We start from the raw sequence: 13,508 nt of genomic DNA on the forward strand, positions 1-13,508 counted from the left end.
ATTGTTATTAGTACGTGAAGGTAAATTATTACAAGCGAGCAAGGCTATGAGACCGGAATAAATATGTGACTTTTTTTTTTTTTTTTTACCTTTTTAGTAAGAGGATCTAGTTTAGTAATTTATCACACTGTGAATACTTCTGACATTAAAACAGAGCATTTTCCCACCTGTGGCGTTTCTATACTTTGTGGTAGAGTATTTTCCTGATGTTGGTTATTAACAATGAAGATGGGAATGAAAATGTTCAGTCCAAATACACACTGAGATCGTCAATTAACCTTTCAGTTTATGTTCAGATACTTTTATTAGCATTTTTTTATTTACTCTGAGGAGAGGAGAGTAATATTCATTGATGAGATCAACTTTTTGTTTTTGAATATTTGTAATTTCATAACTTTTATTCATCAAAGCTTTTAGCAGTTTAATGAAGCAAATCAAGATCAATTGATTTACAGCATCAACTTTACTGATCTATTGATCTTTGCACACAATACATTTCTAAAACTATTAAAAAAACATGAACCTTTTCAAATGAAGACGCATTCAAAATATCTATGAAGATTTGGACTTTATTTCAGTAAGCACATTTGGATGATCATTTGGTTTTCTGCAAAAGACAAATTATTTTTATCATCAGTTTTAGTTCTACCTCATAAAACATGGTGACAACTACTTCATATGACATGTAAATGTTAAGCTATTTGGTTAACAGGAAAGTAAAATAAAAAAAATAAAATATTTTATATACACAACATGGACACATGGTCTTGCATATGAACGGAAATGGCATGCTCAATTCTAAAAAAAAAGAATAAAAAAAAAAAGGTGACTGACACTTCAGTAAGTATGTGCTTTTGAAACATGAGAAACAGACACAGTAATGACCTTCAGTGTTTAATAATTGTTGCATAATTTCTAGACTTGCCGGGGTAATTAAGTTTTCATTTCAGCAAAATTGTGCCATGTAAAGTTTCCTCATCAAACACACTGAAAAGAGGTCAGAAGCTGAAAAAAAGTGAATTATTAACATTGCCTGACATTTTTTTCTTCAGTCTTAAGGACATTGACGCTTCTTTAAGTGGATTAAAAAGCCATTGAATGATTGTCTGTGGTTTAAGGAGTGGTCACACATACAAGATATGTCATGTATCATCTCTAAGAAGGAAGAAAAAAAAAAGAAAAAAATTTCCGAACCTTACAAATACCCAGACTTAGTCAATGAATCACAACAATCAAAAAGGTGCAAAGCTGCACTGATTGTAGTCAAGCAAAAGGCAAAACTGGTTAAATGATTTTGGAGAAGAAAACATTAAGCAGGAGGCAGCTCAAAAGATTAAAACAAGCCCCTCTGTAACATTCAGAATCATCGAAGAAGTGCGAACAGGATTTATAAAAACCATATCGAGCTCAGTAACAACAAGCAGAATGTGCTGCAAGTCTATGTACATTTCAATACAGAACAATCTAAAGCTAATGTATTTATTTGCATAAAGTTTGTCAAGCTTCTAAAAGAATCCCTCCACAACAGATGAAGTCTAGGATATGGTCTGTGGCAAAACATCTGCATCCAAACAATATGATTGTAACAGTAACTGCCTTCAAAACATGGATAACACTCTGCTTTCTCGCTGCACCTATAACATCCAAATTACAAATGCATTCACTCACCCTTCTGTTTGTTCAGAGAGATTACTTAAGGTGGGAAACACTGATATAAAATTGAAATCAAAAAAGTACATAAACTGATGTTTTTTAGTAACATGCTTCTGTTTACTTCTCTTAATTATCTGTGATTTGTTGTTGTCTGTCTTTCTAGTCATGCAACAGCATTTTATAAAAATCCTGCTTCAGCACATTAAAACAAAGCATGAATAAAAACACAAAAACAAGGCGACGACTACATGTAGGTAGTTTTGCTGAAGTAAAGCATCAACTGAAAGTGGACCATCATTTTATAATCAAAGAGTGAATGGTTCAACAACAAAGTTAGTATTGGCAGGCTTGTCACATTAAACATTAAAAAAAAAGTATAACATGTATGTCCTCTAAGACAGACAATAACAATTCTGTCCCCATCGCAGTGTCCATCTCAGCAGTCTGTTTGTTTCAGCTGACAGCTATCCAGACACGGAGCTCCTTGTTGATCCCGCAATCACACGTTTCCGTTTTGCTGTCAAAGGCCGAAAAGAAAAGTCTGACCTTGACAACAGCGAGCACAGAAAGCTCCGCTGAGATCGAAGGAGCTTCTTGGAAATCTGATGTCTGTTTGTGACTGAGGGTTACCTCCACAGATTTTCTGTTTCTGAGAACTTTTGAATGATAAGCTGATAATACTTAATACAGTTTTTGAAACTATACACAGTTTTCTTAAGTGCAAAGAGGAGAAAGAAACATAAAAGGGAGGTGACTGATTGCTATAATAAAGAACAAAAAGAATTAATGAGAGAAGAGAGAAAGGCATCAGACGGGTTACTGTTTGTCGTTATTTACTCAACAGCACCCAAAAGTCCGTCTGTTTCTGGTTCTCTGTTTCTAGCTTACGCAAACACCTGCATGTTCCCAAGCTGAGACTGCTGAGATGCCTGCTGCATCTGCTGCGACTGCGGCTGCACCTGCTCTGGAATGTGTGTGTGGTGTGAAGTCGGCAGTGCGTGGTGGGGGTTCCCCAGAGGCGTGGGGCTCGTGGTGACGTCAGACCAGTCCGAGTTGGAGTGTGGTGAAGAGGACGACCAGGGGTCTGGGGACTCTGGTGAAGGGGTGAGATAGGGGTGCTCGCTGGCTGGGTGGGCCGAGTGACCGGGGGTGGTGCCCTCTGAGCCAGCTGGGGTGTAACTGTGCTGGGAGGGGGGTGTGGGGTATTTATCCACTGGGCTCTGCATGGGCGGGTATGAGGGCAGCTGCCGAGATTGGCCCTCTATCCCGCTATGGCCCCCGTGGGTGACGGTGTGGGCGTGCTGCATGGTGTGGGAGAGGCCGTGCGTCATGCTCATCTGCTCTGGCATCTGGTACATCAGACTCTGGGAGCAGTGGAGGTGGCCGGGCCGCTGTTGGGAGTGACCTTGGCTCTGGTTCTGCCCCTGGGACTGTGTCACCTGAACTTGCCCGGGCTGCTGCTGCTGCTGCTGCTGCTGCTGCTTCATCATGGCCTGGCCTCCTCCGGGCGCCATCATCTGGAACGTGACGATGGGCGGTAGCTGCTCTCTGCTCATAGTGACATTCATAGGAGTCAGCATGGGGCCCTGGCTGTGGTGTTGGCCCATGACAGGGTGAGACCCGCCCATCTGGTGGGGCACAAGGCCGAACATGTGGCCGCTGTAGCCGTGCTTTGCCATGCCCACCCAGCCCTGCTGCTGACCCAGCATGTGGCTAACAGGGGGCAACATGGGTCTGGAGGTGGCGCCGCTCAGGAGGGGAGGGGAGTTTGCTGTGGTGGAGACGGCGCCAGACACGTCGGCTGTGTAAGAGTGCGGGGATTCGAGGGAGTCGACGGGTGACATGGTGACGGAGCTCTCTGGAAGTGCACCAGCTGCCTTGACGCCATTAGCGCTTCCTCCTCCAGCACCTCCTCCGTTCCCCCCTCCGACTCCAGCACCCACACCTGGCCCCTCTCCTCCAGCGGGTTTCTTTCTTCTCTTTGCCTTCATGTCTTTCAGGTCCTTTGCTCCCCCGCTGACTCCTCCCACCTTCGCGCCGCCTCCCCCTCTCCTGCTTTTCTTTCCCTGCGGCCCAGGACGCATGCCGATGTAGCCTGCTCCATTGGCTCCGCACATTACGGAGGAGTTTCCTCCCCCGCCCATGTGGTTAGGCCCGTTGTGTGGACTGTGAACCAGGTTGTACTGGTCAAGCAGACGCACTATGTCGTGATGCATACGCTCCTGAGCTGTATCGCGGGGCAGCCGATCCAGGTGGTCAGTGATGTCACGGTTTGAATAGTGGTCGAGGAGAACCTGTGCCGCCTCAAAGCTGCCTTCTCTCGCTGCAAGAAACAAAGGGGTCTCCTCCTGATGAAAAAAAGAAAAGAAGTACTTATTTAGAACTGTTTAACACATGCTGTCAAAGAGTAACACAATCATGATCAGCTTGTTTTAAAATGTTATTTTTCCCAAGTTACAGCGAGAGAAGGGGTAGCCAACCAGTCAGAGACGAAGAGCCAAATGTTTTACTGTTACTTTGAAGAGCCATCATACACGAAGGTGCACACCAACATCCCTCTGTCACTTCCCCCCTCTCTCTGTCTCTCTGTCCCTCCTGCACTCTCGTCCTCCTCCACCATGACTCAAAAACTGACTCAAAGCTAACTAACACCACAGGCCAGTCATTGTCAACAATGAATATTGTGTGTACTGTCTCACACACAAACTCCCAGTTCAACCAATTCCACAAACAAAAAATATACAGTTTACCACAAACATAATGTGTGAAAATCAAAGCGATTCTGTAAATTGTATTTTATTTTGAAATTGACCAGATCTTCTGTGCGTTTCCTTGTCTCATTTCCTGTCCGGGTTATCATATTCTGTCCAGCTTGACGCGTGCGTGCGGCGCACTCTGTCGAAAGTAGACTCGCAGCGTATTTCAAACGGAGACAGACTCAGCGCTCGCTGTGTGAACACAATGATTGACAGGAGTGGAGCATAAGTAGGTCTACAGTGTAACACGGAGCACTGACGGACTGCTGCACGCACACGGTATGTGTGAATTACTGAAGTGCACGGGCAATGTTCGACATGAACACAAAAAAAGAACGAACAATTCGATATGAACCGAGGAGCTGCAAGAGACCGGGGAAAGAGCCGCAGGCGGCTTGAGAGCCACTGATTGGCCAGCCCTGCATTATTAGACACAGTTCATTCAGTTAGTAAAAAAACAAGGTATACAAACCAACATTTCTGAAATGTAAGGATGATATCTAGAAAGGGGAATTCAAAACATAATGACGTCCTGGGAATTTTGAAAAAGGGCAGAGACTGTAATGAGAACATGTCAGTTAAAACAAAGAACAAAGAACTGACCTTATTGTCTTGCATGTCACGGTTGGCTCCATTTTTCAAAAGCACAAGAGTGGCCTCCACATTATTAACTGCAGCTGCCCAATGCAGAGCAGATTTGCCTAAAATAGTTAAACAGAGAGGACAAAGATAACATATAGTAAGGAGGCGTGTATGTGCATTTGTTTTCTTGCGAACAAAGAAACTGTGTTGTTGAGGTTTTGGATCAGACACGACAGGAGGAGCCAATGTATGAAAGGTTTTCCTACCATGGTCGTCTACAGCATTGATATCAGCATGGCAGTGGATCAGCTCCTCCACCATGCCCTCAATGGCGAGTCTAGCTGCTAGGATTAGAGGGGTTGTGCCATCATTCATCCGGGCGTCCAGTTCTGTCGCACGATTACGGATTAGAATCTGAGAGAAGGAAAAACAGCAGACGCAAGGTTAGTAAAAGAAACTATTCTATAGGAGGATTCGTCTCATCATAGGAATGACCTTCACCTTACAATGGTGTCAATCAAAAGCAACCTTATCAAAATGTCTCTTACCTGGAAGACTCCCTGAGCATCAGCGGCCACAGCAGCATGCAGAGGTGTTCTACCCATGTTATCGTGCGCGTTTGGATCAGCTCCAGCATCCAACAGTCTCTTTGCCGCATCAGCTCTGGCGTAGCGGGCAGCGAGGTGGAGCGCTGTTTCTCCTGTACGGTCCGTTTGAGAAATTAAAGAAGCTCCCTGAGCGATCAGGTCTGAGATGACACTGGGTCCAGCTTCCTCTCCTCCGCTTTCTTCCTCCTCCTCTCCATGTAGGCCACAGTCCGGGCCTCCGCCAGTACGCAGGGAAGCCAACATCAAGGGGGTGAAGCCATCTGAGAGAGAAGGGAATCATTATGAAACGTATGGTTTAAAAAAAAAAAAAAAAAAAAAAGCCCAACTCATCAGATGTGAAAATTAAGCGTTGTCTGTTTTCACTAACCAGGTCCCTTGACGTTAACATCCAGACCGTCAGCGTCCAGGTCAGCCTGAGGAGGTGTGAGACTGATGTCAGCAGCCTTGCGATGCTGCATTGTCCACTCTCTGCGGTCAACGCCTCCATCCATCGCCATAGGCAGCAAGGGTTTGTCTTCAGTCTGTAAGAAGCAAAACAGTATGAAATAACAGAAATCTTTCTTACAGTTTAAGACGCTCCAAGTCAAATTTGATTTAGTTTGGAAATCTTTGTCTTCTTTCTGCATTTACTTACTCTCGGTTTCTTGGGTGGGACCTCGTCTTCCAGCCATCTCTGACTCTGACCTCCATCAATCATGGCTCCATCCTGGGTCTTAAAATTCCTGATATGCGGAAACAAAAAAAAAACTAATTTAGGGACACTGACAATGTGTTCCGCTTACAGATAAGGTTCATAAAAGATAGTAGAGATACTACTTTTAATACCCTCATTTCCCCTTAGATCATCTAAGAATCTAAATAAATTACTCTTGTACAAATGCGGATCTTCTGGTTTTTTCTGTTATAAATACTTCTCATCATAAGCTCATTGTCAGTACAACCACTCACTTCATGTCGAGGTCATCCTGTCCCACAGGCTCTCTCCTCTTGTCATTTTTACTGGCCAAGAAGCCATCAGGCAGCCACAGTAAACCATGTTTATGCTTCCTCTTGGCAGCCAGCATCCCCAGAACCAGGATGAGGAAAATAATAAACACAGACACTCCGACCAGGTATGGCAGCAGTGACGTTGGCGGAACTGTTGGGTCACCTGAAAGAGGCATGTCTAATTTCAGTTATTTATGTTTGTACTTACAATGACGTGATCATCTGCGTGACTGAAAGGTCTACTTACTGTCAACAGACACGAGAGGGTAAGGCAATTCAGCTTTGATGTGTGCGGCTGCAAGATAGGATGCAGCTTCATCGGTGTTGGAGAAACAGTCGACAGAGCTCTGGACACACTCGCGGTTATCGATTTCCAGGTACACAACAGATCTGCACAGACAAATGTGTTAAACATGATGGTCAATGGAAGCGCAGCAGCAGAGAAGAGAAAGATACTGCGTCTCCCTCATGAACTATCCTTACCCAATGACCTCCCTCTCCAGCTCCCTTCTGGGTCTGCTCCTCTGTGCCTGTCGACCCTGTTCCTCCTCCGTCCCGTAGTAAGGTCTCACCATTGGCTTCTTGTTTTCATCCAGTTTCACCTTTAGGTTGGTGTGCAGCAGGGCTCCCAGGGAGCGCAAAAAGCCCCGCAAATCTCCTAGCAGCTCCTTAGGCTGCAGCCGGACCACGAGAACCAGCCAGCCGTCCACTGGTTTGGGTGGAGTGTCGGCGGAACAGTCCAGACCGTCCCAGCCACAAGCCTCTGTGTAGCAGCTCTGGTCACAGATACCGTTTCCGTAATGGTCTGCACAGTACTTGTCATACCTGAAAATACAGAAGACAGGGCATGGGTGGTGATTTGCCTTCAGAACAATAATGACGTTTTCTATTATTACTATTACTACAGTAAAAGGGAACTGAGGAGGAGGGTGGCGTACTTGCAGGGGGCTGGTTTGGACTCCTGACATTCAAAGCTGTCAAAGAGACACCCGGGGTTGTCACACTCCTTATCACAGCGTCCGTTTTTAAAGCGATCCCAGCAGGGAACGCTGGCGGCACAGTTCACCCAAGGCTGCCGCCAGTTGAGAGAGCAGTCTCCTCCATCCCACTGGCACTCGTGGTTGTTACACTGATCGTCACACACTTTGTCGCCCGACTGCCGCTCACACTGCAGATAGGGGCAGGATGGGGCAGGATGTCGTGTGTTTTCACAGTATTGTCCGGAGAAATGTGTGGGGCAGCGGCAGCTGTACTGGTACGGGTTGGATGGGTCTTTGATGCAGGTTCCTCCATTTTGGCAGTTCCTTGGACACCTCTGTTCATTCTCGCAGTGTGGTCCGCTGAAGCCGGGCTGGCAGTGACAGTACAGGTGGCCGACTGGTGACTCCACACAGCGCCCTCCGTGCTGACATCGTAGCTTCTCACAACTGTAACCTTCGATTTCCCCACAATTAAATCCAGTAAAGCCCTACGAAACAGAAGATGCTGTTAAGGTTTGAAATCGATGCAGTTTGGCTTTGCTACAAATATTTCAACACCAAATAAAACTTCACTGATGACATATAATCAGCTAAACTACCAAACTAATGCAGGTAAAGGCTTCTCCTACAGATCAGCTGCTTGTCTACTGTACCTGAGCCATGATGCGGCCCTCTGAAGCAAGCATGAGAACAAGAGAAGGAATAAGGGGTTAGTGGAGAGAATTCCAAGCGTTTAGTATGAAAAGATTGATGTTCTCTGAAGAGAGCAAAAGACAGGAGGGGGTAATAGCACCTGTATGTCACTGTACATCCAATGAATGAATTCTTTACTTTGAACCCAGAATAATGAATGGCTTCATTCATGTAAACATTCACCGGACATTCAAACAGACTGACAAGAACGAACATGGATAAGGTAACGTTCGGGATCATTTGACAACTTAAATGATAAGGAGCAAAATCAGTGTTTGGAAATTGCGTTGGGTTTTCTTGTACCTTGGTCATCTATCCCACCTTATCTTTCTGACATTAAGCACAGCATTACTAACCATAATGTTCAAAACAAAAAGAAAAAGAAAAATAGTATCAAAGCATCCACTTTACAGTTATGTAGCATACATAGCATGAATAATAAGCTGTGAGTGGATGAATCTGAACAGTGAGCTTTTGAGCACTGAGGGGAAACGTGCGATTCAGGACACTTACAGGTGGACAGGAGCACGTGTAGCTGTGTACTGAACTCATGTTCATAGAGCAGACGCCACTGTTGTGACACGGTTTGGACAGACACAGATCTACCATGGACTCACAATGACGACCTGAAGGGGAGAAAAACGAGACACATCAGGAGAAGAGGTCATAATAAACAATATCGGTAATATTTTGTATGAATGATAACCAAAAGCTTTTATCGCTGACACTATCACTGTTCTGGTCCTCTTATACACACAATGACTTCGATGACTCTTTAATGACAGATAGTATGGATGTACCCGTGTATCCAAGGCGACAGCGACACTGGTAATCGTTGACCAGCTGCACACAGTCAAGGCTCCCAGGGGCGTGGCAGGGCCCAGACAGGCATTCGTTCAGATCGCCCTCACAGTGTTCTCCGACATATCCTGGAGGGCAGGAGCACGTGTAACGACCCACACCGTCCACGCACTGTCCTCCGTTCCTACAGCGAGGTTCTGAGGAGCCGGCCTGAGGGGCACAGTCATCCACGTTCACCTCACACTGGAGTCCTACAGAACAGAGAACAGACAGATGTCACTGTATGGAAAGGAGTGTCCCCTTAAGTATCCTGTGTGTATTCAGGTGTATATGTTTTATGTAGACCTACCATGGGTTCCAGGTGGACAGGCGCAGGTAAAGCGGTTGATGAGGTTGATGCAGGTTCCACCATGAAGGCAGGGCTTTGAGTGGCATTCATCAACATCATACTCACAGTTCACCCCCTGGAAGCCCAGCTTACACTGGAGGAAGGAAGCAAGAGGCTGAGGTTAGCTTAAAAAGGCTCTGCTGGGTTGACATCAAAACTTTGAAACGCATGACCAACGCACGCCTTGACAACTCAAAAACAAACACGAAACTAACACATGAGAAGTTACTCACAATACACTCGTATGTGCCCTGGTAGTCCTTGCATGTCGCTCCGTTGTGGCAGGGGTTTGACTTGCATTCATCGACCTTGTCTTGACAGTAGCTGCCCGTGTATCCTGGCTGGCACTGACACTTGTGAGAATTGCCCTCATTCATGCATCGCCCAGCGTTCTCACACACATTCTCCACTTCGATACCTACAGGTGGGTTGTGAGAAAGCCCAAAAAAATGAATAAACATTATGAACCTGATTACAGTCTTCTTTAGAGCTTTCGATTACTATTCTGCAACAGGATAAGAAAAGAATAATTTTCAGTCCTGAGTGAAAGACATAAAAAGTCTATACCTGTTTATCTCTTATTTCAACAAAAATATGTTCTCATATAAGGACTGATTTCACTTTTTCTGTTCAAGTAACAGCATGACAGGTAAAAGCTTCTCACCTTTTGTGGCAGCAAAGTCCTGGCAGGACTGGTTAGGGACGTCACAGTACAATCCGGTCCATCCCCATGCACAGTGACAGATCCAGGAGGTCGCTGTCTGAGAGCAGGAGCCACCGTTGAGACAACGCACCTGGCTGCAAAGGTTCACATAGTTCTGCATATGGAAAAGAAAATTAGGAAAGAGAGAGTTTAGGATGACTGTAAATTACGGCTGGAACTATATTTTCAATTCAGCCCACCAGATCCTACTGACTTGACTACAAAGATGATCGAATATGTTAAGTCTTCTTTAGTTTGTGAGAAACTGTGTTGTTGTTTTTTTTGAGCAGACAAAATATCTTTTAAACCAGCATTCCCATAAAACGGGTGTTTAAATTATGCAGCTTGAAAACCAGCTGTATTTAGGTTTTCGTGAACTGAGAAAAATATTAAAGCCATCAATTATCAATTCTAACATTTTACCTGGCAGTTTCGGCCATTGTATCCTACAGGGCAGGTGCAGCGGTAAGTGTCCAGGCCATCGTTGCATGTTCCTCCATTCTTACAGGGCTGAGAGTCACACTCATTCTGCTCATACTCACAGAACGTCCCATAAAATCCAGGACGGCAACGACACGAGAAAGTGTTGATGTCATCAATGCAAGTACCGTTATTCAGACAGGAGCTGGAGGGAAGAGAGAACAGGGAGGGGGGAAAGTGTTAGTGGTAAACTACCCCTGTCTTTACTGAAAGTGTGGTGAAGTGGAGTCCTATAAGCACTACTGGTGATAATCCTTTGAATCAGGCATTTTTTGTAAACACTATATAAATTTAGTTTTTTTCTACCCAATTAACTTCAAGCTCTCTTTTACCCACATTTGTTTTCGACACAAGCCATGATTCATTCTCATAGGTTACTGCAGGGGAAATGGTAATCCAGGAAGAATTTATTGCAGGAGAGAAGAGCAATCAAGCCCGCTAATAAAATGTTGGTTTTATGGCCTCACCTCTCGGTACATTCGAGGATGTTGTGTTCACACAAGATTCCATCAAACCCTGGACGACACTCGCACACAAAGCTGTTGACATAGTCCCTGCAGATGGCACCATTCCTGCAGGGCTGGCTCGCACACTCGTCTACTTCAATCTCACAGCGCTCCCCTTCAAAACCCTGACGACAGTCGCAGGAGAAGCTCCAAACACCGTCCACACAGGAGCCTCCATTCAGGCACGGGTCTGCAGAGGGGAGAAGAAGGCAGAGAACCAAATAAAGAAATAATCCTCGTCAATGAACATTGTACAAGCAGGTTGGCTGTCATTGGTTGAGTACATTGTTTTAAGTTTGCGTTTATCTTGACGTATCTTGAAATCTTGCTTTGAGTCTTTCCAGTATTTGATGACGAATCACAGAATATTACAACGCTGTCCTTACACATAGGTGTTCATTCATGCAGTGATTTAAAGTCTACATGGTGTACAGCCAGTAATAAGGTGTCTGAAATAGTCAAAAAGAAACTCACTTGGCGAGCAGTCATCAATGTCTGTCTGACAGTTGTGTCCACTGTATCCAGGTTGACAGTTACACGTGTAGCTGCCGGGACTGTTCATGCAACGACCACCATTTTTGCATGGGTTCTTTTTGCATTCATTCACATCCTCACTGCAGCGTGTACCTATACAAATGTTATCATCATAAATATATGTACTGTACAATACAGTAGAGAGGACTTAGCTTTCAGACTAAATTGTTTCCTTCAATCTTGAATTAGACAAAGACACTGTCAGACAGACACATACCTTGCCAGCCAGCGGGACATTGGCAGGTATAAGAGGTGTAGTCTGCAGATGGACGACACACTCCTCCCCTCTCACATGGACGAGAATCACAGGGAGCCTGTTCCACCTCACAGTTCTTACCTGTTTGACATCAATTATCAAAACAATACATTAATTAATTAAAGGACAACTGATTGATTTTTCTTTTGTTACGAAAGAAACATTGTGGTAGCCTCTATAAACCCTCCAAATGCATTCTTAGATGGTGATGTTGATGAGAGGGAAAAACAGTATGACTAACCTGTGAATGGGGGGCTACACTGGCAGGTGTAACTGTTGATTCCATCAATACAAATGCCCTGATTCAGACAAGGGCCTGAAGCACATTCATCTACGTTCTTCTCACAGTTCAAACCTGAACGAGACAAGAAAGGTGAGTCCATATCTTTTTTTTTTTTTTTCCATTCTATAATGCTTCTTTTATTGATTAAAAAAAAAAGATTTGAATGTACTGCTATGTTAAAAAAATGTCAAAGTATTTCTTAAAAAATACTACCTCTGAATCCAGGTTGACACTGACAGGTGTAGCCTTTGTGTCGGTCAACACAGTTGCCACTGTTTTGGCACGGATTGGGTTGGCACTCGTCTTTTTCCTCCTCACAGTGATGTCCCACCCAGCCAGCTTCACACTCACAATAATACCTTTAGACAAAAGAAGAAAAAGGAAAAGATTGAGGGCTAAACAAGTCATTTGCCAACAATGTCCGCAGGTAGTGACCTGTCTCCAGCATCAGTTAATCTGATAACACATGGCTTATCGTAGAGATGTATCTGCTGATTCTGCAGTTTCAGTGTTGTGCAAGGGAACATTTGCAAAGCAGAGGAGCCTGGAGGAAATGCTCCCAACCTTACAGTATGTTTCTTCTTAAATTCCTCTTTGAACTATGTAACAAATATGTCAACTCATATTCTAACGTGACATAAAATAAGGACAAATAGATGTTAGAACATTCAATTCCATAGTGGCAGAATAAGATGTCATACCCGTGTTGCTGTTCAACACACTCTCCGTGCACACAGGGCTGAGTAGCACAGTGATCCATCCCAGAGAGGCACAGTGGCCCGTGGGTGCTGGGTGGGCACAGGCACTGAAACCCGTTGATCTTATCCATGCAGGTTCCCCCACTCATACATGGGTTTGAGTCACACTCATTGATCTCCACCTCACATTTAGCTCCTATGAGAGAATAATTCAGAGAGAGTAAGTTGTATTGAAAGCGTTCTCTTAACAGATAACAGAGTGATTGCATCACGATCTTATGTCAGAGTGCCTTCACTTTTTGGTGCGCTTCGTCCTTGTTTCTGAAACACAAGCAGTTACTGTGCTCAATTTCTCTGAGGAAGCAAACAAACAGTACCTGCATAACCTGGGGCGCACACACACTTGTACTCGTTGATGCCATCATGGCATTCTCCATATTCACAGGGGTTGCTGGCACAGTCATCTTCATTGATCTCACAGTTCACCCCTGAGGATAAAAAAAGTAACAATTTACTGGTTATATTCTCTTTTCTCATAATCAAAGTGTGTACTGAGATTTAAAAGTAGCACCCTAAAAATGATCCTTCACATCCCTGTAG

At 44.6% G+C, this 13,508-nt stretch overlaps 1 protein-coding gene across 2 annotated transcripts in view; it reads right to left on the reverse strand.

Annotated features, from left to right (window-relative positions):
• Window positions 1-553: 553 nt before the first annotated feature.
• The window catches only part of notch2 (notch receptor 2), a 44,636-nt gene continuing 31,681 nt past the window's right edge, over window positions 554-13,508 (reverse strand). Inside the window, exons 13-35 of one of the 2 annotated variants that reach the window (XM_079349523.1) lie at window positions 13,286-13,396; window positions 12,912-13,104; window positions 12,424-12,569; window positions 12,169-12,282; window positions 11,889-12,008; window positions 11,612-11,764; window positions 11,099-11,327; window positions 10,575-10,776; window positions 10,113-10,266; window positions 9,682-9,866; window positions 9,410-9,542; window positions 9,060-9,311; window positions 8,773-8,885; window positions 7,525-8,054; window positions 7,070-7,411; window positions 6,834-6,976; window positions 6,548-6,749; window positions 6,234-6,321; window positions 5,967-6,120; window positions 5,540-5,859; window positions 5,258-5,405; window positions 5,013-5,110; window positions 554-4,001 (exon numbers count right to left, since the gene is read on the reverse strand). In XM_079349523.1, coding sequence (XP_079205649.1) covers window positions 2,538-4,001; window positions 5,013-5,110; window positions 5,258-5,405; window positions 5,540-5,859; window positions 5,967-6,120; window positions 6,234-6,321; window positions 6,548-6,749; window positions 6,834-6,976; window positions 7,070-7,411; window positions 7,525-8,054; window positions 8,773-8,885; window positions 9,060-9,311; window positions 9,410-9,542; window positions 9,682-9,866; window positions 10,113-10,266; window positions 10,575-10,776; window positions 11,099-11,327; window positions 11,612-11,764; window positions 11,889-12,008; window positions 12,169-12,282; window positions 12,424-12,569; window positions 12,912-13,104; window positions 13,286-13,396 — 5,594 coding nt within the window. In that variant the 3' untranslated portion in view covers window positions 554-2,537. Of the gene's footprint in view, window positions 4,002-5,012; window positions 5,111-5,257; window positions 5,406-5,539; window positions 5,860-5,966; window positions 6,121-6,233; window positions 6,322-6,547; window positions 6,765-6,833; window positions 6,977-7,069; window positions 7,412-7,524; window positions 8,055-8,772; window positions 8,886-9,059; window positions 9,312-9,409; window positions 9,543-9,681; window positions 9,867-10,112; window positions 10,267-10,574; window positions 10,777-11,098; window positions 11,328-11,611; window positions 11,765-11,888; window positions 12,009-12,168; window positions 12,283-12,423; window positions 12,570-12,911; window positions 13,105-13,285; window positions 13,397-13,508 lie in introns of both variants that reach the window. The other variant, XM_079349522.1, reaches the window with a different exon arrangement.

This window comes from Symphodus melops (genome assembly GCF_947650265.1).
Source record: "Symphodus melops genome assembly, chromosome: 8".
In the NCBI taxonomy this organism is placed as follows: Eukaryota; Metazoa; Chordata; class Actinopteri; order Labriformes; family Labridae; genus Symphodus; species Symphodus melops.